This window comes from Natator depressus, chromosome 5 (genome assembly GCF_965152275.1).
Source record: "Natator depressus isolate rNatDep1 chromosome 5, rNatDep2.hap1, whole genome shotgun sequence".
In the NCBI taxonomy this organism is placed as follows: domain Eukaryota; kingdom Metazoa; phylum Chordata; order Testudines; family Cheloniidae; genus Natator; species Natator depressus.
Window position 1 is genome coordinate 35512999 of NC_134238.1, and position 24116 is coordinate 35537114.

The 24116-nt window shown below is 39.8% G+C and overlaps 1 protein-coding gene and 1 long non-coding RNA gene across 4 annotated transcripts in view; one reads left to right on the plus strand and one right to left on the minus strand.

Annotated features, from left to right (window-relative positions):
- On the minus strand, window positions 1-18319 carry MIER3 (MIER family member 3). Of its 3 annotated transcripts, none has more exons than XM_074952567.1 (13): window positions 18229-18319; window positions 17364-17388; window positions 14624-14769; window positions 12222-12356; window positions 10683-10803; window positions 9710-9795; window positions 9414-9486; window positions 6742-6893; window positions 6164-6245; window positions 4932-5023; window positions 3547-3674; window positions 3235-3380; window positions 1-3128 (listed from the first exon to the last, which is right to left on the minus strand). In XM_074952567.1, the coding sequence occupies exons 1-13, from the start codon at window positions 18235-18237 to the stop codon at window positions 2671-2673; spliced, it is 1653 nt and encodes a 550-aa protein (XP_074808668.1). In that variant the 5' UTR covers window positions 18238-18319; the 3' UTR covers window positions 1-2670. The 3 variants fall into 3 exon arrangements, with proteins under 3 accessions (XP_074808668.1, XP_074808667.1, XP_074808669.1); XM_074952566.1 differs by having other exon boundaries at window positions 4932-5026; XM_074952568.1 differs by lacking the exon at window positions 18229-18319 and having other exon boundaries at window positions 17364-17410.
- The window catches only part of LOC141987333 (uncharacterized), a 26414-nt gene continuing 19625 nt past the window's right edge, over window positions 17328-24116 (plus strand). The window contains exon 1 of the long non-coding RNA XR_012639499.1: window positions 17328-17477. This is a non-coding gene — a long non-coding RNA (uncharacterized LOC141987333). The remainder of the gene's footprint in view (window positions 17478-24116) is intronic.

Below are 24116 nucleotides of genomic sequence, written 5' to 3' on the forward strand. Positions count from 1 at the left end.
TTTTTGGTTTGTTCATATGAAGGAAAAAAAAAAAAAAACACGGCAAAGGTCAAAGAATTCATCACAGTTTGTTACAAGAATTGTGCTTCACCATCCAAGAATCAAGGCAATATAATTTCTTCATGTGGTTGCAATTCAGTTATCTTCATGCTGACCCTTAAAAACGCAATTCTTTTAATAAACAGTAACAAGTTCTCCATTTAAATGTTTAAACTGAGAGAAAAATAGGTAAGTCCAGCTTTTAAAAAGAAAAATTCAATAAATAGCTATTTTACAAGGATAAAGTCATAGTGGTACAAATTTATGAATGTCACATCAAGCATGCACAAAAATGTTACTATACACAAGTAGTCAGAAAATACTGAAATAGATATCTAAAAAGATATGCAGAATGTACATATTTACAAATCTTGCAAATTATTGCCTCATTTTAACAAGGAATTAAAAGTAAATGGTACCAGCTAGCTAGCCAAGAGGCTAAATAAGATTAGAATTTAAAAATCTATTAGACTAGCTGGAAATCATTTTTCTCTCATATCATTTTCTGAATTTTGGTCAAAAGTCTTTATTAAATAACTAAAGTGTCCATTCAACTTGCTGACAATCCAAACTTTAGACAAGTCTCTGTCTATATTAAGATCCCAGCAATGCATAGATAAACTGAATATATTACTGCATCAGCTAATGAGAATGGGCATGTTCATTTAAGTGCAACTGGTATAAGCATTCAGTCATCTTTGTGTAATGATTTTTATACAGACCAGCCACTGTAAACCCATAGTTAAACTTGTATGAATAACAATGAAAAAATATGGCTAGTATTTTACAAAAGTACATAAAATGTGTTGATTCATAAACAAAAGAAACAAGGTACAAAGTTCAGCACAAAACACAGCAACAAGAAGCTGACAACTTGGCTACAAATGTCAGAGTACAACACAGGGCCAAGGCTACCCGTTATTTACTGTGTACTTACTAGAATTACATATTTCAGATTTAAGTTAAAGAATTGATAACAAATTATCACTAACTACTTTTGTCCACTGTGCTAAACTAATTTTTATGGTAAATGTGCTATTGCGTAAACAGTTCAAAGCAATCTTCATTACAATGCTGTAAAGAAAACTCGGGGGTACGCTGCATCCAAAACTCAGGATGTCAATGCAGTTCACAGTATATATAATAAATACCCTCGTCCCTTTCAAATGCTACCCAAAGTCTACTACTACTACTATATTACTCAGCATAACCTTGAAGCAGTTACTACAAATATTACCAATGCAGTCAAAACTTAAGCATTAAAAAAAATGCAAGCAAATTAGTGGCAATTAAATCTGCATTACAGACAGTGCAAAGAAAAGTCTGGGTGTGTGTGGGAAAGTCTACTGCAATTCAGTTGTACTGGGCTAAACTTCAGAATCTCGTAAACAAAAAATGAAAAAAAGCACAAACCTGAAAGTCGTATGCTCTGGAAGCATATCACATACCAATACTATGTTTTGTCGGAATCTGTAACACAACTTAAATAAAAGGGTATTAAATGGAATCATTTATGGTCACCCAAAATGTCATCTGAATATTCACCAAAAAAATTGATTGGAATAAACAATTATTTTGAGTATGAGATGCACTTGTACTTCTGTCAATCCCCATTGAGAAAAGTACTGAAATGCCATTTTGAGACAAATGACTTGCCAAAAGAAATAAACGTAATCCATGCTAAAGAAAGTTTTCAAATGTATACTTCAAGGTTGTACTGCACTATATAAAAATCTAGATAGTCCCTCAAATGAACTGCAGTGCTCCAAACAATTTAAGGTGTGTCCCAATAGAAACCATTTAGTGGTCAATCCTAAACTGTGCAGACTGTGGCTTTATACATCAGCTGCCTTAGAAAAAAGCTGATACACAATAACTGGTGTTATTTATTACATTACATTCTTCAAAGCTGTGGACAAAACCCCATCAGAATACAATATTCTAAAATGCATTTGTTTAGCCAATAAGTTTAAGTACACAGAAACCTTCTGGCAGTTAACTACTTCTGTGTAAGGTAGCCATGGCCTATATTTTTGCAACAGCATCTAAGTGTACGTCTTCACACTTTGCTCATACAGTCCCTTGTGCTCGCTTCCACCAAGATGAACTCGCTGTTTTGTAAACTGAAGTGCCCTAGTTTAGTATCACATGAGAGAAGGTTCCATTAAAAAACATCCTTGTTTGTGCAGTTTAAATTAAAGAAACCCATCCCTGCCTTTATAAAAAAAATAAAATGCTACATTGAGCAGGAATCAGGATCTGTACCTGTAAACATTGTTATTCCACTGCATCTGTTATGGCAAAAGCCACTCCAATCAGTTCACAACTTCTGTGCTGGTTTTGAGATGGTGACCTCTGTCTACAGGCTTTAAAAAAAATTGAAGCAGAGCTTAAAGCTGCACCAGAGTTCTCTTAATCCCAAACTCTGCCGAACATCATTGACATTTCCACACGTATGGATTGAAAAATGAAATTATTCTTGATAAAATCAAGATATAGTTCTATACATACAAAGACATCACTGATGTCATAAAGTTCAAACTTCCAGTGAAAGACTAAGCAAACCTGACAGTTCTCATCAAGTTTGCTGCTGCATTAAGTACCCACTGTTTTTGTAGTTCACCACTGGAATCATTCTGAGTGAAGGGCAGTATGTTGGTGTAGAGTGTGGGCACTGATGAAACCATTTGTCTCATTTGCAGATAGACTGCTGAAGTCAGCCACTGAGACAGCCATTTTGGCACTGGTAATATGATGTGTGTGGTTCTCAAAGTCCACACCCAAGTTATTTACAGAAACATCATTCATAAAGGATTCAGGGACTGCAATCCCCATTTTTAATCTCTTGGCAGGTCTCTCTGACTCTTCACTGCACATGTTCATCGGGTTTAACTCCGAGTGATAAAATCCAGTCTCAAATAAATTAAAACAATCATTTTCACCATTATTAGGCAAGGTAAGCAACTCTTCTGTTACAACAGGCACATGATTAACTGGTGCTCGGGGTAAGCTGTCCAGAGGAGAAAAGGCATCTTCCAAGCAGTTCACATCTGTAGAGTGGCAGACTGTAGCTACACTATTGGTCAATGCTGAAAAAAAATGAACACACAATTTAAATAAAAATAGACTTTTTGAGGTACAGTTACAACAGAAAACGGTCTTTTAAAACTTCAATATTGATTTTTCTTGATTTACCTGTCAAGTCATTGGCAGTGATAGAGTTCAGAATGCTTAGCTGTTGATCAGGAATGGGCTCTGTTCTGCTGTTAGAAGTTAAGGCTGAAGAATGTACTGCTCCACCAAGGGCTTCTGCTTCATCTACCAACCGATCCATATAGTCCCTAGAAAGACATCCTTATATTAGAAACAGGTGTGTGACTAGGAGATGGATTTTATTTCTTTTATCCAACATCACTGTAGCATTTCACCACCCTGATGAAAGTTGGAAAAACCTCTAGATGCAAAACTGACAACAGAAAGGATATATTCCAAGCACTCTGTACTTACGTTACCCCTGGATGATGGTTGTACCTCTTCTTTCCAAACCTTGTTTGCTGAGCAAAGTAATCATAACGTTCTGATTTCTTCCACATGTAGTAGAATGCTACACATTCAGCAACTGTTCTAGTTCTCACCTAAAATGGGGCAGGAAGAATTAACATGCTTGTTTATTTAAAAAAAAAAAAAGGGGGGGGGGAGGGGGCAGGTTTGTAGTACTCTCCATCTTCCCCATTCTCGTACATTCTCTTCAGTTAGACCATTCCCATAGCAAGAGCAAGTTACATTTTTGATTAAGAGAGTCTTCTAATAACACAAATTTGGAAAAAGTACTTATTTTATATCCACTTGATAAGACAATTTAATTTCTGTCCTGGACACTCACTCAGTCTCAATGTAAAACTTATTTTTTTTAAAAAAAAAAGACTGGATTTTCTGTAGCTGAGCAGACTAATGGCTCAATCTCAGTTCATAACGGCACATTTTGACTCTTCATAAATTGTTAAGAAAAAAAGGGAGGAAAGCTAAGAGCAGTATGAAGAGTAATAAGCTAAAAGGGAAAATAAGTAAGGTATAATGGAAACCCTCCTTTTTGTAAGATTAGTTAGCGGAGACTGCCCAGTCTCCGACAACAGGTGTGTGCAAAACTAGACTACTGAAATGGAAGTAGTCCGCAGAGATGGTCTAGATGATCCAGAAGATCCATTTTATCTCTATTATCCATGAATCTACATGCACTGTGCAATTTGAGGTTTCATATATACTTGTTTCCCTTATACAAAGGAGAAAAAGTTTCTGAGAGTACCAATCCTTAAGTCTATCTAGGCTCTTATTCCATATATTATTCCTTCCCCTCCATCCCCCTACAGTAGAGTCCATCCTTCCATTTGAGGGGTAGATGGGTCTCCTTGCTGAGTCAGTTTACATCGCCACTCCTTAGCCAAAAGAATTACTGTTGAATGACAATTGCACAGTACTCCACTTTCCTGCCAGCACCTTAGTGGCTGAGCCCTATGACCTGGTGGCTATGAGATGGATAGGCTAATTAGGATGTATTTTATTATTTTGCCTGGTCTAGACTCAGAGAATGAATCCAGGGCAGTGCAAAGCCAGAGCAGCATAGGAGTATAACACAACAAAATTATATTATAAATGCATAAATGAATGCAATGTGAATACAACACTATTTCAGAGACTAGTAGGTTGACTGATCTTGAAAATGTTGACTGCTGAATGATGTTTGTGGTAAAGTGAGCATGCAAATGACATATCAGCTATAATACATTGCCCCTTATTTCACTCTAGGCACTGCTTCTGATAAATTAGTTGCTTTTATAGATTTTAAGTGACTAAAATACCATTCTCTCCATCCAACTTAAATACATAACACTTACCTTATTTTTCTGTATGAGATGAAAATCTTTCCCGTAAATCAGAAGTGCATGTTCAAAGTTTCTGCATTCTTCTTCTGTCCAAGCTGTCATCTCTTCTAGATGATTCCCAAAATAAGAACAGCACTTATTTTCAGATAATTTCCATCAGATACTGAGTTACAAACATTTGTACTGATAAGATTCATGAAAATCCACATGCACTTTGAAGAGCAACTGCTAAATTCTTTAGACTTTGTCTTTATTCTTAATACACTGAAGCCTCTAATTATACTCGGTCAGAAAACTGACTGAATCTGCTAATCATCAACTCTGGATGCACTATTTTGTTCACTGAATGATGAAGGATAGTTACAGTTTCATTTATTAATTTTTTTAAATTTATTTATTTTTAGTCATTCCAGGTCCAGGTGCACAAAAGAGCTTGGACACCTAACTGCTACTTTAAGTAGCAAAATCCATCATTTAGGCACCACCAAGATACTCAAAACCCATGCTTAGCTGCTGCCTGACCACGGAGGCACATAAAATCCTTAGGGCCAGAGTTTCCACCATTAAAGTTCCTTAGGCACCTAAGTTTCTTTTTAAGTCTATGGCAGTTGAAGGAGATTAGCACTATACAGAAGAGGTTTCTGCAGTACCAAGCCCCAAGTGTGCCTTTGCTTTCATCTGTGCATAGGGTGAAAGGGAACTACAGGGAGTGAAAGACCAACCCCTCTGTTATTTGTAGGGATCAGCTCTACTAACTTTTCAGGAAAGCATAAAGTGGAGCTACCCTGTGCTGATGAAATACATTCAGGGTTCAGTACAGGAAAGGGTGGGGCCACATCACAGAGCCAGCTATGGTTTCTTGATTCTCAAGCAGCCTTGACATGAGTTAGAGCAGCCTGTAGTCTGCTCTAACTTAAGATAGCTGACTCTGATCTCAGCAGTTCTAAACTGCTGAGAAATGCCACAGTCTTGCTGTGCTCCACTTCCTCCCTACCCCATCAGAGTAGGGAAGACTGAAACTGCTGGTGGTGTAGGAACTGGCTCTGCCAGCTTTACACCAGCTGTGAACTCCTCCAGTAGAAATTCCCAACTGGCCAGCTACAGTCACGTTACATCCACTTTGTCCCATTCAGGTAGCGAAAAGGGTAATGACCTAAGGCTGAGAACCTGGTCTCCATATTTCTGTACATTATAACTTTGAAGAGAGTCTTAAAGTATTCCCTACTATTTCAGAAATCTCTTACCTTGAGATGCCTTTCCATTTGAGCAATACCTCTCAATTGCTTCTTTTATATTATGGTTACATTTGAGTAGTTCATAGAGTGCCTATGAAATTAAGGAAATATTTTTGTTTAAAACAAGTCATTTAAAGTTTGTAGCTAAGCAGTTTAAGATACTGTGTCTAGCTTCAGTGATCAAATCACATAACAGTCAATTTTTAACTATATAAAATGAAAATTTCATAAAAACAATTTAAACAAAAAGTTACATACCACTTAAAATAAGGTTTCACAAGAAAATATAAGTGGATATCTAAAAGCTGGATGTGAGTTATACCGAGAACTGTTTGTTAAGAACATAACAATCATATACACATGCTGTATCACAAACACTGATATTATAGACCCCAATCCTGCCAATCCTTATTCACGTGCTTAATATTAAGCATATGCTTAAGTACTGGCAGGATCGGAGTCTTACTTTGCACTTCCTGTGAAAAAGAAATGTTTGACTATTTTCTTACCTGTTACACATATGCACAAAGAGAACGCGCACTAGTTTGAAGGCAATGTGTCACAAATGGATAGCATATAAAACATACTTGTTCATTGTCCCGTGTGTGTATTCCTTCAGGAATTCTTCCAATATTTTTTTCATTTCCAGTTCTTAACGAGGTCTCAAAAAGGTATTCTTTAACCTTAATCTCTGAAAGCACCTCAGGTCTCCAAAGTAATTGATCTTCATTTTCATACACTGTTAAGAGGCAAATCCATTGAGATACAAATAAGGTTGTGAGTGTAAGCGAGCATGCACACCTATCCTGTTGTTTTTCATATTGTAGACCAAATATCAGCAGATGTAAATTTATATGGCCCCATTGAATTTATATTCATTAGCTTCTGGCACAAATGTTTTAGAACTACGACTTAAGAAATCAGCAGCTTCCCCAAAGATAGAAAACAAGAAAATAGCTAGAGGTAATCAGATCAAACATATTGACAGCACCTTGTCACATGCACAAATACCATATACTTCACTGAAGAGATATGCCTTGCAATGTGCCACAAAGGTGAACAGATTCAGGCTATATTGGAACAAGGAGGGAAGGGACTGAATTCAAAGGACAAGGACCTGTCACCAAAAAATCTACTGGCCACTAGAGAATTCAAATCAAGAAATTTATGCATATTTACACATGATGAAGTTGGGTGTTTTACAAACTAGTGAATATAGTCACACCTCTGTTTGCTTAGAGTTGCACACAATCCTTGAAAACAGTAAAAAAGAATAAACCAATAAATGAGCAGTAAAAAATATGAATTCTAGCACTACATTTATTCCTCACTCAGTTCAAACACTTTCCATGCTGTAAAAAAGCAGGTGACTAAGCAATCACGGTCTTCAAAAAAGCTTGTTGCTATATATTATTAGAAGGGCTGTCTTGACGCTAATATTGGGATTTCTGGCTCAAATAGTCATCAACTACTAGCATAAGGGACATACAAGTTCTGTAATGAGTTTGGGTTGTGCATTTATACATCTTATATCAAATCACATTGGAAAAAATCTAATGTGCAAGTAAGTGGCTTTTATAAATATCTTCTACGTATAACAAAAAACGAGACATGACTTTAACGTTAATTATCATTAGCAGCAAACATTCAAATTTAAATCCCAGTTTGCCTGCTATTAAAATATTTAATGTTACGAATAGACGTTTTTGACATTACATTTAACATTTCATACAGTCTGAAAACAATGCAAAATTAGACAAATTATCTGATCCAAGGCAGTCAAAGGAATCAAAGGCTGGTACAGCCCAAGAGAGTGAGGAGGATCTGCACCTCCTAAAATGAGGAGGGATTTAAAAACAAAAACAAAAAAATCCCGTCACCTTATAAGATACTTTTGCTGCCCAAGAATAGAAGATGCTTTCACAAACAGTAACATTACAAGACTGAATTTAGAGCTGTCCCAGGGAACACAAAGCCCACGCCACCAGAATCACCACTGCTTTTGTCACTGTTACCAAGGATGTACATTTCATATACTTCTAATTTCTAAAATTAAGTCTTAGGAAAGGTCAGGAGTTTTATTAAAAAACAAAAAACCCATAACAAGACTCGTGTAATATTACAGCTGTATAAACCTCTCAGCTGTTCTCTCCTACGCCCTATCCTTAGGCTTTCCAGATGTAATTTTTTCTTTAATAGCCAAACTACTTAGCACCATATTCAACTGTTTTAAGGCGGTCGTATTTCCCTATCATTGTATTTAACTTTAAATTATTAAAAGTGACTCCAGAAAGGATACAGAGGAATAAAAATAGAGTTATAGACAAATGGCATAATCTGAAAACAACAAAAGCACCCACAGGCTTGTGTTTGATTAGATTTATTTTCCGATAGAATTTTACAGGTAGAAAAGGTCATTCAAAACAATTTGAAAGTGTACAGAAAAAAAATGAATACCATCCAGTTATTGATGCACTGGACAATCAGTTCCAAGATTTCCTAATGTATCTGGAAGTGAGGAAGTTTCAGTTTTAATACTTACCTTTTCTGAATCCTACAGCTGTTTCTACCCCAACTTTCTGGGTGGTAAAGGTAATCAGATAAAAATCTCATCTAAACTGAATAAATCCACTTTTTTCCTACTGAAACTAATTTTTACCTCAATTTTAGATAGGGACAGAATTATGCAACAAATGGTATAAAGAAAAGCACATTTATAGAATGATCACAGGATTTCTCTCTTTCCAAAACTACTCAGCCAATAAAAGGAAATTATTTAGAACAGAGTTTGTTGCTTAATGTTTTCCTGCAGCAGTTTTGTATCCCACAAAGCTATGCCAGTCTAAAGGCAATACAATAATATTCTTTGATTATGGCTGAAGTGCCTGACCTCTCTAAAAGACAAGCAAAGATGCTCTTTCTGAAGGTCACTGAATAATGGATCTCATGATCAATTGCAGTTTGAATTTTCTGTGGGTAACAAGCTCGTCCTGGAGCCATTTTATGGTTCCATCTAGTATTATTATCCTTCCGGTTTAATATTTGATTTTTCTTATTTCTCCTTTTTGATGAGAATTTTATACCCAAAGTTATTCATTGGGATTAAATATTACAATGAGATAATTTAGTTGCGCTATTTTGTCTATTTTGTCTTGGCTACTATTGTTATAACTTCTGAAGTCAATTTTTTACCTCATGACTTTTAAGTAAACTTTAATATTTTTATTTAACCAAGCAGAAGTAAAACAGAAGAACTTACCCTTTTCGTCATCACTGTACTTGCCCAGGTAAGGTGGTATTTCAGCCTGATACTGTGAACCAACCATTATTTCCTGAAGGTTTAAAACAAAAACAAACAAACAGAAATCACACACGCACACACTTTAACTTTACACTCTCAGACATGTGAGCATTAAAAATGTCAATACAAGATGCATTTGATTCCAGGATTAAAGCACTGTCTTAGATACATAAAAAAAGAATCTGAAATAAAAACAAACTGTAAGAAAATTCCACTGAGATTTATTATGTGTAAGTAATTAATACTTCAGTTACCTTCCTCAAATCTTCAGATGAATTACAAGTGTCTGCCTCAACATCTTCACCATCCGATTCCTTATCTCCGTCATACGTAGTGTTTGCTTTATATGCACACACACACAAAAAAGTGTTACTTAGCCGTATTTTACAGTTTGCACATAGAACTACATGACTGCATCTGTTTTACTTTACTTTAAAACTAAACAAGAGCATCTGCTTTCATTTAGAGACAATGGTCAATAGCTCTTAATAATTTGCTTTTCTGTGGAACTGCAGCATAAAAGTTAAACAGTAGAAGGTACTATCACTGCAACTGATTGTGTTAGAAACGGATAGCCGACTGTCAAAGGAAATAAGATAATTTTCCTACGTTAATTTGTCTCAAAGGCACTGCAAGTATAGGTCTGGGGAACAGCAACAGAAAGATACTAGTACTACAATTTAACCCGGAGTTAACCACAGCAAAATAATCTGAAAGGCAACTGTTCTCTACACTGTCCATTTTAAATTCTGTTATCCAGCTGTTTCAGGGCCATTTAAAATATTGAGCTAAACAAGTATGTATCAATTTGGAAAGAAGTATGAGAGAAGATATGGTAGAGATATAAAATAACAAATAGTAGATTAAAAGAAAGTTGATTGTGTGCTCCTCTTTACCCTTTCCTGTAAACAAGGACAAGAGGGCACTCCAAATAAAAGCCAAATTAATAACCGGGTATTTGTCAAGAAATTAATCCATCATATTTTTTCTGTGATCACAACTCAATGGAAAAGTATCAGATTCTATAGTTGCATCATCAGTAATCTCAACAAAAAATGATACCCTGAGAACATCCTGCGAAGTGCCAGTGTTCCTCAACTTCCAATAAAATCAATGGTGTCAGCACCTTACAGGATTGCGCCCTAATTTTGTAATTAGGACAATCTTTCTATACATCTATACAGCGCTTAGAATGTTTCAGCACTACTATAGCATTAGTTTTCTTACATCTTAAAGGTCGAGGAAAGAAGTCTGTAGCTTCATGTGAAGTAACTGATGGTGTCAAGTCATCAGCAGAAGACTGTGTTTCTTCATCATCACCTGACAAGAGGTCTTTAGCTATTTCCTCCTGTATCATTAAAGAAAGAAAATCAAAGAATAGGTTGGTAAGCCTTTGCACTAGCAAGTTAGAGGTTATATTAGCAAACACATTATTTAACTTTTTACCAAAATTTATTCTATTTTTCTACACTCCCCAAAAACTTAAACACAAAAAAATCAGAATCATATTCCTAAGATTTTTGAAGTACAGAAACCCAAAACAGTGTGAAAGTGGTTTTCACCACTCACTCCAGAGCTGACTCTGAGGTTCTTCATCCTGACCTCATTAAAACCCCCGGGGGGGGGGGGGGGGGGGGTTGGGAGAGGGGGTTGGGACAGAGTTGCCCCAAGTGAAAAAACCCACTGGGGATTGCCCCCAAACCTGAAGCAGCCCAGGGATCTCTGGAGACCCTGTGGCTGTGCATCAACTTGGCCCCTCTGGAGTTTCCCCTAGTCCTAGCATCACAGCTCCACTGGAGCTGCATTACCAGGAACTGATCACTGACCACGTCGTCCCCCAGAACTCTGTGGAAGAATTAATACAGCCCAGACCCATATTTCTTTTTCTTAGGGTTCTCTGCAGGACTGCACAAAGAATTATGTGAATCCTGTTGTCCTGCCCCACTCAGTTTCCTTCTGCTAATAGTGAACAGCAACTTCTACAGAGTTTGTAGATGCATCTGAGCCTCCCTCTTCCACACAGAGAAGTTGGAAAGGAAGAACTGCATATGGATATGCATCAGGTAACAATCCAGACCACGTTTTTTTGTAACCATACGGTAACACTGAAATGTGCACCCTAATGGACTCTAAAGTGCACAGCAGTCAGTTTAAAAGTTCAGGAGAACTGGAAAAACCATCTCCAAGAATCACAATTTAAAACACTGAAGTTTCAGGTTTTATACTAATTGCATAATACACCCAGTCTCTGCATATATGAAAGTTTCTCTCTCACCTGCCACAAATCTAATACTTTTCATATCCAGTTGAAAGAAATGCTCCAAAGTATTCAGGAGCAAGTTTTCAAATTAATTGTGTACCCACAGAAATTTTGATAAGCTGTATATATATATTTGAAGCCATAAATAATACTCCCCAGCTTCACACACATTACTGAAAGTTCCAAATTTAAACTTTTTAAAAAGTGATATTAAACAAAATAAAACTATAAGTCTTTAACATTACAAATGACTCAAGAACTGGTTCTACTTTCTTTTATGCTCATTTAGCATCAATAACTTTAATGAAATTGTGCCTCATTTACAAGCATACTGTAAGTAAGTAAAATCAGAGTCAGATTCTCAATGTCCATTAAGAGGACTAGTGTGGATACTTTGCATTCAGATGAATAGGTGTCAATAACTTTTGCATTACCAAGAGAAAGACAAAGATCATGCAGGTTCCTAGTTTTAAACTTAAATACAGATAAAAATGTTTTTGACTTACTTTGTCCAGAGTCATATCTGGCAGTTCATCCGCAAGTTCACTTGGGGAGCTATCTGCACTGGAACCTGCTATAACTGGAATTGTAGGTTCATAGCCATAGAAAGCCAGTAAATCTTCTAAAGGCATGCTTCCTTCCTAATATAAGAAAAGTTACAAATATTTAACATTTTAACATTGTCAAATACTTCATATTGTTGTACAGGCACAAAGGGACAAGATTAATTTTGAAATAGTTTAATAGTGAATTGAAAAGGATTATAACTTTCCAATTCCAAAAAGAAGAATACTGTCTTTTTAGAAAAAAAATTGGGTAAGTGTTCAAAAAATTTGAAATACATGGCTGAATTTAGCTCATAATCACATACTGAGGCACACTCAAAATCTGTTTCAAATTTCTCCGAAAATGATTTACTGGATATATACATATATATACATACACACACACACACACACACACACATATATATACACACACAAGAAAAGGCTTAGAAGTAAATATTAACTGAATATAAAAACAGTTTATAAATCACTTGATTCAGTGTAAAGTATGATTAACTAACTAAAATTTCTTTATGATACCAAATACACCAGATCCTCGCTAGAACATGGGGTTTGGGATCCATGTGCGGTACTGCGTTATAGCAGGGGCCGCATTACCATGGATCCCAATTTAAAATTTGAGATCCATCACCACACTATATGCGAATCCGCGCTCTAGCGAGGGTCCGCTGTATATTTAAAAATATGAAATAGTGAAGCAGGAAGCAACCATATTATCAACTTAAAGACTGACAATGTGGCAAGATGTTATAATCACAGCTGCAGCCAGAGAGAAAAAAAAGCAGCCAGCAACAGATTTTCTCAGAAATTGTTAGTTTTTGCTTCTACCCACCCCCAAAAATACTTTTTATACTGACTTCCTTCCCCAAAACAAAAAAACTGGGAAGGAAGGAGGAGAAAATAGGGAGACTGACGAAGAAGGTGAGCTGAGGAAGAACTGGGGAGGACAACTGCATACCAGCAGCTTTTGATAATCCTGTCTTGTTACTTGTCATCAGGCTGTATTTCCTATTGCAATTAACAAAATGGCAATTCCCAGGTATTATTCAGTTGCCTGATTCATATCAATGGAAATATAAAAATATTGTTTTAAAATTCTTGTTGAACTCCCATTCTGATTAAGTGATTTTTTTTCTTGTAGTCATCTAAGGCCCCAGCAAAGACTTCTCACAGTGAGTACAGTTAAGCACATGCTTAAATCTTTGCAGGATTGTGACCTAAAACAATATATCCTTTAATTTATTGGCACTGATTCTCTCTCTTCCAAAATAGCAGCAAATAGGTAATTTTGTGGAGTAATAGTTTACTAAGTGTAGTTTTTAAAACCATGTTATTTCTGATTTACAACTGCATGTATGAAACCTACAACAAAAATTGGTAATTTCTAAAGGATAGAGTTGGTGATATGGAAGCCTACCAATGTGCAGTGTTGTCCCACATACAGCAAATATAACCTTGCACTATTAAACATATACTGCCAATTTCAGATGGTGGTACCAGGTGCATCTCCCTGGAAATCTCTGGATGAGATTTCTGAGATATGTGAATGGTGCTATAAGCAGCTCAGCAAACAGCAGTATAACTATCATCAATTTGACATTCAGTGGATGTGCAAAATGGGTGACACGCAGACAAGGATGAAGATGGGGTGTAACAGGAAAAGCTACTAACAGAAGAGTGTAAAATAAAGCAGGAGGAGCCAAATTATTTTGCCCATTTACAGAATGGCAAATTGATGCAAGCTAAACTCACTTACACCCATTTTCTGACTCAGAACCACCATTAATTTGGCCCATAATACTTAAACAAGGCTATGGAATAAAGCAATTGATGGTAAGAATGAAATCATGGCCATGATAAAATAGTTTATACCGTGCTTTATCAATATTCCGATTTGAAGTGAAACTAGTCCTCATTAAATACTATTTGTGGTGTATGCTTTTAATACATTTCCCACTTAATAAAAACAAGAACTGAGACAGTGGTATCAGATACTATAAACACAAGACAAACTTGTTCCATGGGTAAGTAATTTCTCTTCCAAAGCAAAAGCACTATTGTCATATTAATTAGAAGGGAAGTACTTTTAATTAACACAGCTCTGAAATCTTTGGAACTGATCAACTGAGTCCTGTTGTAACTTCGAACTGAAGATCCACCCACTTTATCCAATAGCTAAATCTGACTATTTTAAATTGGCTGAAAGGCATTTACGATTGTTTCAATGGAATTTCCTTAAACAAGATAAATGAAAGAGAAGGTAGAACATCCTTTGTATTTACTAAAGTAAGTACAGTGTAGCTGTATGATTAGGAAAAGAAGGTCAAAAGCCACTCTCCTACCTTTTCTAAATCTTCAATTTCAGAGCTGAAGTTTTTGCCCTCCTCCATCATTTCCTCCTCTTCAAGAGTTCTCTCATCATCATAGTCATGTACCAACATTTCAGCAGTAGGGTCAAAATCATGATCCTCAGAAGATAAAGAGCCAACTACAAGAAAAATAATATGAATCACACAAAGCCATACTATAATCAAAATAAGTTGTGTGCATTCTTTTAAATGAAAGGTCAATCCTTACTGTATATCTAGAGAGTAACAAGTTTTCAAGTGGCTTTAACTGGGCCTTCATTTTTGTACCTGTAAACTGTAGGTACAATTTTTTGCTCTGCAATTTGAGCCACTTGGAGATCTAAGGAGATTATGTTGAAAGCGAAGCAAATTAGGTCAATTTCAGAAAGTCTAGTCCTATCTACACATTTTACTGTGTATAAGATAAGAACCACGAGATTCTTAAAAAACATGTCCAAAATGAGCATTACAATGTAAAATATAGTTCTGACACAAGGTTTTAGATTTGATGCTATAACTAGAAGCAGAATGTTCCTTGTGGAGCCTGTTTTTGACCAGAGATGAGCATATCTTTTCACTGTTAGAATAGCCAGCCTAGCTTCAAAGCTGTTCTGATGAATCCACTTTCTTCTAATAGCAAAATAAGAACTGAGCACCTATGTCAGAAGAATTTAGTCCCATGAATGAGATGTTTCATTAAAATTCATTGCATTCTATGTAGTTTATTCAGAATGGAGGAACAAACTCCACTGGAGTTCTAATTCACAAATAAGATACATGAAAGATACAGAACAAGAAACCGACTACATTCATTTATTAATTTATTTGGAATATAATGTAAGTGGCAACTATCTTGTCCAACAGAAATTGCTACATTATTTAAGTGACTACCTACAGTCTTTTTTTTTTTTTTTTTTTTTTTACAATTCTGTTGCTTTGCATTTTCTAATTTAAATACATTTTTATGACAATATTAGAAAGGATGCCATTAGATTTAAAACATTTTAAAAAATAAGTATTCTACACCACAAGACTACATTCCACATCACAGATTACTGAAATAAAGAACTTTAAAAATTTAACTGTTCACTATTCTATTTACTTATTGCATTCCTTCAGCTAGGGAAGACAGACTAGCTAGTTACACTTTCTTTTCCATTCAGTTTCACTTTCAGGTTCTTTTGCACTAGCACTATGTTGCAATTTTTAGATCGCAGAAAGTGCCCAGAAATATTTTTGTTAGGAACTGATTTCAAATTTCATTGAAACATTCATATTGGTCCTAGATTTCATAAAGACATACACCTTACTTCTAGGTTCAAAAGCAAAGTCTCATAATACTAATTTTTAAAGATCCTTCCCTTTATTGCTAACCTGAAGATTTTAAAGCATTTAATTTCTTGTTCACTTTCTAGATTTAGACATCTACTTTCTTTTTCAACATTATTTTCATTATCCAAAAATAAAACAAACACTCAGTTTCATTTTCCAGTTCTCACTAGAACAATATTGTTTGAGTTCACAACACTGCAGGGAAACATTTCAAACCAAAAGTTGTTCCTTTTATATTTTAAAAAAAGCATCCATTAAAACTTGACAATTCGTATTAGTTCTTGTAGAACTCTCAAAATTTACAGAGCCTAAAACTAGTTGATAATATCCTTTTAATTACAATAACTAAATTTACATGTTGAATTTTTTAGTTACATTATTTAGACACTGCTCCCTCCCACAGCTTCTAAAGTAGTATTCAGATACATAATTGTTAAATAATAATTTCAAATATAAAATGCAGTACATTATATATTCTGAAACTACACTTGCCAATTGCTGCACTCTGTTGTTTTACATTTGTTTGTATAACTAAAGTGGGAAGTGTATTCCATTTACAGTCTTTAAACAAAAATATACCATTTACTTAACTAACTTGGAATATTCAATAATGGATCTGACAAAGTATTTTTATTCAGATATGTAAACATTTAGTTTAAATTAATAAGTTTAACAAATGTAATTAAAATGCAGCCAATTAAATTATAAAGACTAATTTTTGTTATCAAAGATAAATTACTTTTTGAGCTCATCTGGAGAATGACAACTGTTCATGAACAAAAGCAAAATAAGGTCCCAATCCTAAAAACACTTATGCATGAACTTAATCTTACACATGAACAGTCCTACTGAAGTCAGTGGGAATATCTGCATGTGTAAAGTTAAATGTGTATAATTTTTTTCAGGATTGAGGCCTTAGATGGGGGATAAATAATAATACTTAATATTAAGGTTAAGACAAAAGAGTAAGTAATAACTGAAAAGTGTTTGAAACTTGTTAATAACAAGTATCAGAATTTTAGGAGCTTGTAGTTAAAGGATATCAGTAAAGTAGTCACTCTCTTAAGTCTACATATTTTTACTAAGAAGTTCACTTCCAAAAGTTTAAAAAAAACAAAACAAAACAGGTGACACAAGGATAAATAATTGGGTAATTAGTTGAGACTACAGATTTGGTGAAAGAATTGCTCTAAAGCACACTCCATCTGTTATTCGGCAGTAAACTGGAGACATGGAAATAAAACATTTAAAGTGAACTAACGGGGGGGGGGGGAAGGAGGGGGAACTTCATAAAGAAGTAGAAAAAGTTTGTGGTGGGTCTTTGACAGAAGCACCTGTAACCCAACCCCTACCAAATGCTACCCAGCTGTTGGGACCATAGAAGGAAATAAACAGGACAAACCTGGGCTCGAACTTCCAAAGGAAGCCTGGAATATAAAGGAGAAAGAGGCAGAGCTGTTAGAGGGATGCGCTGCAAATGGGAATCGGGGAAGGAATCCTACAGCCAGGATAACAGGTAGATTTCTCAATCATTTCAAGTTCCCTGTCTCCCCGCATCGCTCTCTGCGAAGGAGTCTCTCTGTCCTTCCCCCAGGTTTCTTCTTCCTCCTCCCCGCTATCTCCTGTCTCTCCCCATCCCCCTAGGGTAGACGCCTCATTTCTCCTCCTCAGCGCTTTTCTCCCGTCCCCTCCGTCCTGCCCCTCCATCCCAATCCCCGCTGCCCCAGTCTCTCGCTTGCTGTCTCTCCTCCGCCACATCTCCTGTCTCCCGGGCCCGGTCTCCTGACAGGCCCCGGACAAGGAGCCCCGTCCAGCTCCCCCGGCCCGGCCAGGAGGTGACAGGGGCAGGGAGTGACGGAGGGAGCCGGACCGGCCGCCGTCTCCTCCTCCCCGCACCCCTGCCCGGGTCTCCTTCCACCGGCCAATTCCCCCTGCCCCTCTCGCTAGCCGCTGGGGCCCCTCTGCGCGCCCCGGCCACGGAACCAGCCCGCCCCGGCCGTGCCCGGGGCCTGTCCGCCGCCCCGAGGTTGGGACCCGGCACCCCGCTCCGCAGAGCGGGCGGCCGCGGCCTAGTCGCGCAGGCTCCCGCTGCCCCGGTGCGGACGGCTCAGCCAGCCCCCGTGCCGCCCCCGGAGCCCCGCTGCCGGCCTCCCGTCTCCGGAGGGAGGTTACCGGGCCGGCGGGACCAGCGCGAGAGGCCTCCCGGCGGCGGGGCCCCACAGCGAGCCGGCCGGACCCCAGCGCCCCAGTCCGCTTTCCCCGCTCACCTCCGCCATATTGGGACCGCTCGGGCTGAGCAGTAGCGCTGCGCCAAGTGCCCGGATGGGGCCGCTAAGCCAATGGCAGCCGGAGCCGGAGCTGGAGCCACAGACGGCCAGGGAGGCCGGCGAGGAGGCGGCGCAGAGCCGAGCCCAGGGCAGCCTCCAGGGGCCTTCCTCCTCCTCCTCCTGTTCTCTCCAGGGTCTGCCCTCACCCCGCCCCAGAGGGTGCTGGGCGCTCCCCACCCCACAACACAGGGAGCTGTCCCAGGACCCCCATCCCCAGAGGGTGCTGGGCGCTCCCCACCCCACAACACAGGGCCCCAGAGGGTGCTGGGTGCTCCCTACCCCACAGCACAGGAGGCTGTCCTGGGATTCCCCTGCCCCATCCCCAGAGGGCGCTGGGTGCTGCCCACCCCACAGTGCGGGGGCTGCCGGCTGGGACCCCCCGCCCCATACCCAGAGGGTGCTGGTTGCTCCCCACCCCACAACACAGAAGTCCAGACTTCTACCCCAACCCAAGAGTCCATTCCCCGTTCCACAATACAGGAGCACCTGAGAGGGTGCTGAGCGCTAGCCATCCCACAAGGGGGGCTGCCCAGGGACCCTCCTGAGAGAACGCTCTTCACACCACAATACAGAGGGCTGTCCAGATTCCCCCTACCCCAGTCAGAAAGGACACTTTCCATCCACAATATGCAGGAAAGCTGCCCAGGCACTCCTCTCCCACCTGGAGAAGAGAATGGCCCTCCTGTCTTCCACTGTGTGATCCATTGAGAGAGGTCTCCTTTGCACTCTTCCTGGGTAAAGCACAAACACTAATGAGTGCTGCTCAGGGGCATATGCTTGAGGGAACATTATCTGTGTATATAAAATCTCCCCACTGTATTTTCCACTACATGCATCCGATGAAGTGAGCTGTAGCTCACGAAAGCTTATGCTCAAATAAATTGGTTAGTCTCTAAGGTGCCATACATACTCCTTTTCTTTTTGCGGATACAGACTAACACGGCTGCTACTCTGAAACCTGGCATATAGGTGAGTGGCAAACACAACCAATTTGGTTGACTTAATGTACCCTCTCTACAAACACACACGTCATACATCATTTGAAAGCTTATTATGTCTAATTTAAGATGAGATATGATGCAGAGCTGTAAAGTGATGCCATTACCATAGAAAAAGAGATAATGACACCATCAACATGTTAAAATGACCACTTTCAACTATTTGCATTCCTTCCTATTAACGTAATGACTCATGTATCATTTCAAAACACAAAATAGGGGTTTTTTCTGACCTCAGAACATCACAACAACAATCTAAAGGGTACAACGAAATAAATGTATATAGGTGTCATCGCAATGTAATAGTGCTGGTGACATTTTTAGTCAACATCATTATCATCCGCAAATTCCCCATATTCAAAGGCACTGTATACTTTTTCAGGGAGATTTAACATGTCAGTAATGTAGATTGGTATCTACATGGCTTAGCTGGTCACGTTTGTAGTAAAACACAGTGTGCCAGCCTTCCATACTTCATGTGTGTGTATAGCTGAAGTTTCCAATCATCCTCTCACTTTTAGAAGTAGTATCTACATAACCTGGAGAAAATGATCCCAGAACTTGAATGTAGGAGATGGGACATACCCCCATATTTGGAGTCCTTGTGGGATCTTAGAAACTAACAAATTTATCTGGGCATAAGCTTTTGTGGGATATAACCCACTGCATCAGATGCATCCAATAAAATAAGCTTATGCCCAAATAAATGTGTTAGTCTCTAAGGTGCCACAAGGACTCCTTGTTGTTTTTACTGATACAGACTAACATGGCTACCATTCTGAAACCTACCCCCATATTTGAAATTTCTCCAGTAGTGGCAGCATATGCTGAGTTACAGCATCATCAAGCTCTTTAATGATGTTTGCAAACTCAAACACCTTTTGAGTGTCAGCCAATGTTTGTCAGACAAATGCTAGAACTACCTGAGTACCTCCTCCCTGCTCTGTTCCTGATGGAATTCTGCACACAATATTTTAAAATTCTGCAAGTTTTATTTGCCAATAAATAAACATGGAAGCTCCAGCATGGCAATGGGGAGTAGAGACTGCATGGAGGTGGGCGATCACCCTGCAGCCTCCCCTCCCTTCTCCGGGGACACAGACTTGGTGGTGAGGCTGCATCTGACCATGACACAGCGCAAGGGCCAGGCCTGCCCCAGATACACTCCTAGGCGCCAACTCCATGGGTGCTTCCGGGCTGGAGCACCTACTAGGAAAAATTAGTGGGTGCTTTGCACCCACTGGCAGCCAAGCTCCCTTCCCCGTGCCCCCCCACCTCACCTCACCTCCTCCACTGCCTCCAGCTCCTCCCCTGAGCATGCCGCGTTCCCACTCCTCCACCTACCTCCCAGCACTTTCCGCTGCCAAACAGCTGTTTGGCAGCGTAGCAAGCTCTGGGAGGAAGGAGGGAGGAGCTGGAACGTGGCATGCTCAGGGGAGGAAGTAGCGAAGAGGCAGGGCTGGGGTGGGGATTTGGGGAAGGAGTCAGAATAGGGGCAGAGACTTTAGAGAAGGGGTTGGAATGTGGGCGGGAGGGTATAGGGCAGGGGTGGAGTCGGGGCAGGGCCGGGAGGGGGTTGAGCATCCACCGGCGCTAGCAGAAGTCTGCACCTATGGATACACCCCGGGGCCCTACCCCTCCACACCAGATGTACCAGGTGTGGGCCGGCAGGCTTAGCCTGGCAATATCCAACTGTGGAGGAGCTTAGTATGGGGGGAATCCAGGTGTGGGGTGAGAGGGTTCTGTGTGGGGCAATTTGGGTGTGAGTGGCTCTCTGGGGCATCCAGGTGTGGGAGGGATCTGGATGCACAGGGGCTCGTTGGGGTGTTTCAGATGCAGGGGCAATGGGACTCTGTAGAGGGGTCCAGGTGAAGGTGGTTGGGGCTTAGCGGGGGGGTCTTGACTTAGCAGGGGGGAGATGGGACTTGGCTAGGGGGTCCGGGTGCTGGGGGAGTGGGGCTTGTGGGATAGGAGTTTAGATAAAGCGGGTTGGGGCTCAGTGGGATGGGGATCTGGGTATGGGGGGGTGGCTTGTCAGGGTGGTCCAGGTGCAGGGAGTGTGGGGCTCTTTGGGGGTGGGGATTTGAGTGCGGGGGACTCAGCGGGGATGGTCTGAGTGTAGAGGTGGGGGACTTGATGTGGGGGGACCTTGGTGGGGGGGTGCAGGGGGACTCAGGACGCAGGGGGTGAGGCTTGATGGGGTGGGGAGTTTGGGTGCAGGGGTTCATGAAGGGGTTCCAGGTGTAGGGGGTTGAGGCTTGTGGGGGCGTCTGGATATGGGGTGAGGTCTGGCTGCACAAGAGTTGGGCAGATGGGGGTGCAGCTCTCTGTACAGTGACCCAAAGACAACCCATACCAGCTGAGAGTGGGGAGGCACAACCCCAGAACAGCTCAAGTTATGCCCCCCCCTTTCAGCCCCTCCCCTCCTGGAAAGCAGCAGCCCTTCCGTGCGGCTCCTAGCTGTTCCACTGCCTCTCCTGGAAGAGTTAGAGGGGATCCCTCCTGTAGCTCTGCCTCTGTGTCTGGTGCAGCTCCCCGGCTCAGCTGCTTTGCAGGGAGGGGACCGAGCCACACCATGTGACTGAGCAATATGGGGGGGCATGTGACTCCACATGCCCCACACCCATCGATCCCACCCTATACAGCTGTCAATCCATGGTCTGAACCGCATGCTGGGTTCCTAGAGCTGCTGACATTTCCTTACATTTCAGGATGATAGTATAGACTGTGGCCACGTCAACTGATTTGGCATCCACAATAGATGCATATGCAATTGCTTTGGAGGAGTTCTTAGTTGCAAGCTTGTGGTTGAAATCAACCAAAGTGGTGTGTGGACATCATTTGGTATTAAGACACCAGGGGAGATCTCAAACGGTGTTCATATGTAGGTGGTGATGTTTGTTTTCTCAAGTACTTTTTCATGGTGAGTTGGTTCTAGATGTGTTCTAAGTTTTTAAAATGCTGAACACTGAGTAAGAGACTCTGATTGCCTGGGATGAGTAAATGACCTTTCTTTCCCTTGCTTCAGTAATAGTCCACCATCAAAAGAAATATCTTCAGACTTTTCTTGAAATACCACTCTAGCCATTGAATGAAGTGTACTTTTTCCATCAATGGTCTGTACACTGATGTCTATATTACCATTTCCTTCATGGATGGGATTTCAATGAGCTTGAAGTGGTACAATTCTAACTGGAATGAACATTCCTCCCGGAGTCTTTCTACTTCAGTTTTTGCAGCAATAGTAATGAACCCTCTTAGCTCATCATAATTGATGCAGAATCTATGAAGGTGTGGTATGTCAGTTAAATTGTGAGACGCAGACTCATGGCATAGGTGTGCAGCAAGGCTTATGTGCAGTAGCATGATCATTTTGGAACTGTTAAATACTATGCACTCTGCAACTCCGAGGCACCTTCATTGAATGTCTCCTGAAGGATGATACTCACTGCTGGCTGAATTACATGATCCTTTATCAATTAAAGGACAAACTCCTGCACCAATGGGGCATAAAAATAGCTGAGCTTTTTAAACTACAATCACCTGGCTTTGGATAATATTCTGAGGCTTTCGTTTTAGCTATTTCACACAAGGATTGAAGCGGCATTATACAAAAACACTTGTTTATTAGAAAGCTGTTCATCAGGCTCATTTGTGAGAAGAACATCCAGAAAACATTTGGATGACTTAACTTCTTGCTTCAGAAACTAGCAGCTTAGATAGCATCAACTATTTTTATTGCACTGCATAGAGCAAAGGTAGACTTGCTTAGTCCATGCTGTGCATGGAATGAAATTGCAGAACCATAGTGTTTTTCTGATCTTGCCTGTAATTTACTAGTGGAATAGCTTGCAGTTTCTACATCTGAGGGAAATAGGGCTTTATATCTTTTTCACAGTTTTGACAGAGGAGCCTTCGTGTTGTACATAAGATTCTCTGTCTCTTCAATCAGCTGATAAAATGCAGTATCCTAAGGTGACTGTATTGTTGCAGTGTAACTAGATGGCTTTGGTTTAAGAGATTTGTTTTTTCTCAAGTAGAAAGGCATGTTGAGCGATAAACTGTATCCTTAGCAATCAAGTCTTCCACTAATAGTCTATGCAACATGTCATCATCTGCTCTTTGAAGTGCTACCTCCATTAGATTGGTTGCTTTCTCAAACGTTTCTATTATATGAAGTCTCTTATCTATCTTGTGTGTTTTTTCTCAAGCAAGCAAGCAATGCAACAGGACGGGGATGAGAGGTTGTACTTGCTCTGGTGGTTACAGAAGCAGGTGAATGTGATGTTCTCTGATCAGATTCAGAGTTCATTTTCTTTCCTGGGTTCAATACAAATTTGATATGTACCAAATATGATTTGCTTGTGTATTTCTGAAAGCAACCCCTCTGATAGAGTATTGGTGGCACATCATCTACATTACAAAACTCATCCAGTAGCCACCAGCACAGTTTATTTCTCCTGGCTTCTGCTGCCAGCATCATAGAATTCTGTCCAGAACTGATAACTTTTGACCATTTTTTTTTTTTGCATTCTTTTGCTTTTTCTTGACAAATCACATTTTTCAAAGTTTCGTGGAGAGTCTTTTTCTCTTTGATGTAAACTTTAAGGGGCCTATATCTTCCATGTTTGGCACCAGAAGTATGCAATCAGGCAGCAGCAGAGGCCTAAATAAATAAATAAAAGAAGCAAATACAGTACTGTGTTAAACGTACACTACTTAAAAAAAAAGGGGGGGAAGTTTAAAAAAATTGACAAAGTAAGGAAACTGTTTCTGCACTTGTTTCGTTTAAATTAAAATGGTTAAATGCAGCATTCTCTTCTGCACAGT

Coding starts and splice junctions, on each gene's coding strand:
- MIER3 (XM_074952566.1), bottom strand. Junction 6,894..9,413: donor GTACAGTGATGACGAAAAGG/GTAAGTTCTTCT, acceptor GCCTCTTAACAG/TGTATGAAAATGAAGATCAA. Junction 3,675..4,931: donor ATCTCATACAGAAAAATAAG/GTAAGTGTTATG, acceptor GCCCCATTTTAG/GTGAGAACTAGAACAGTTGC.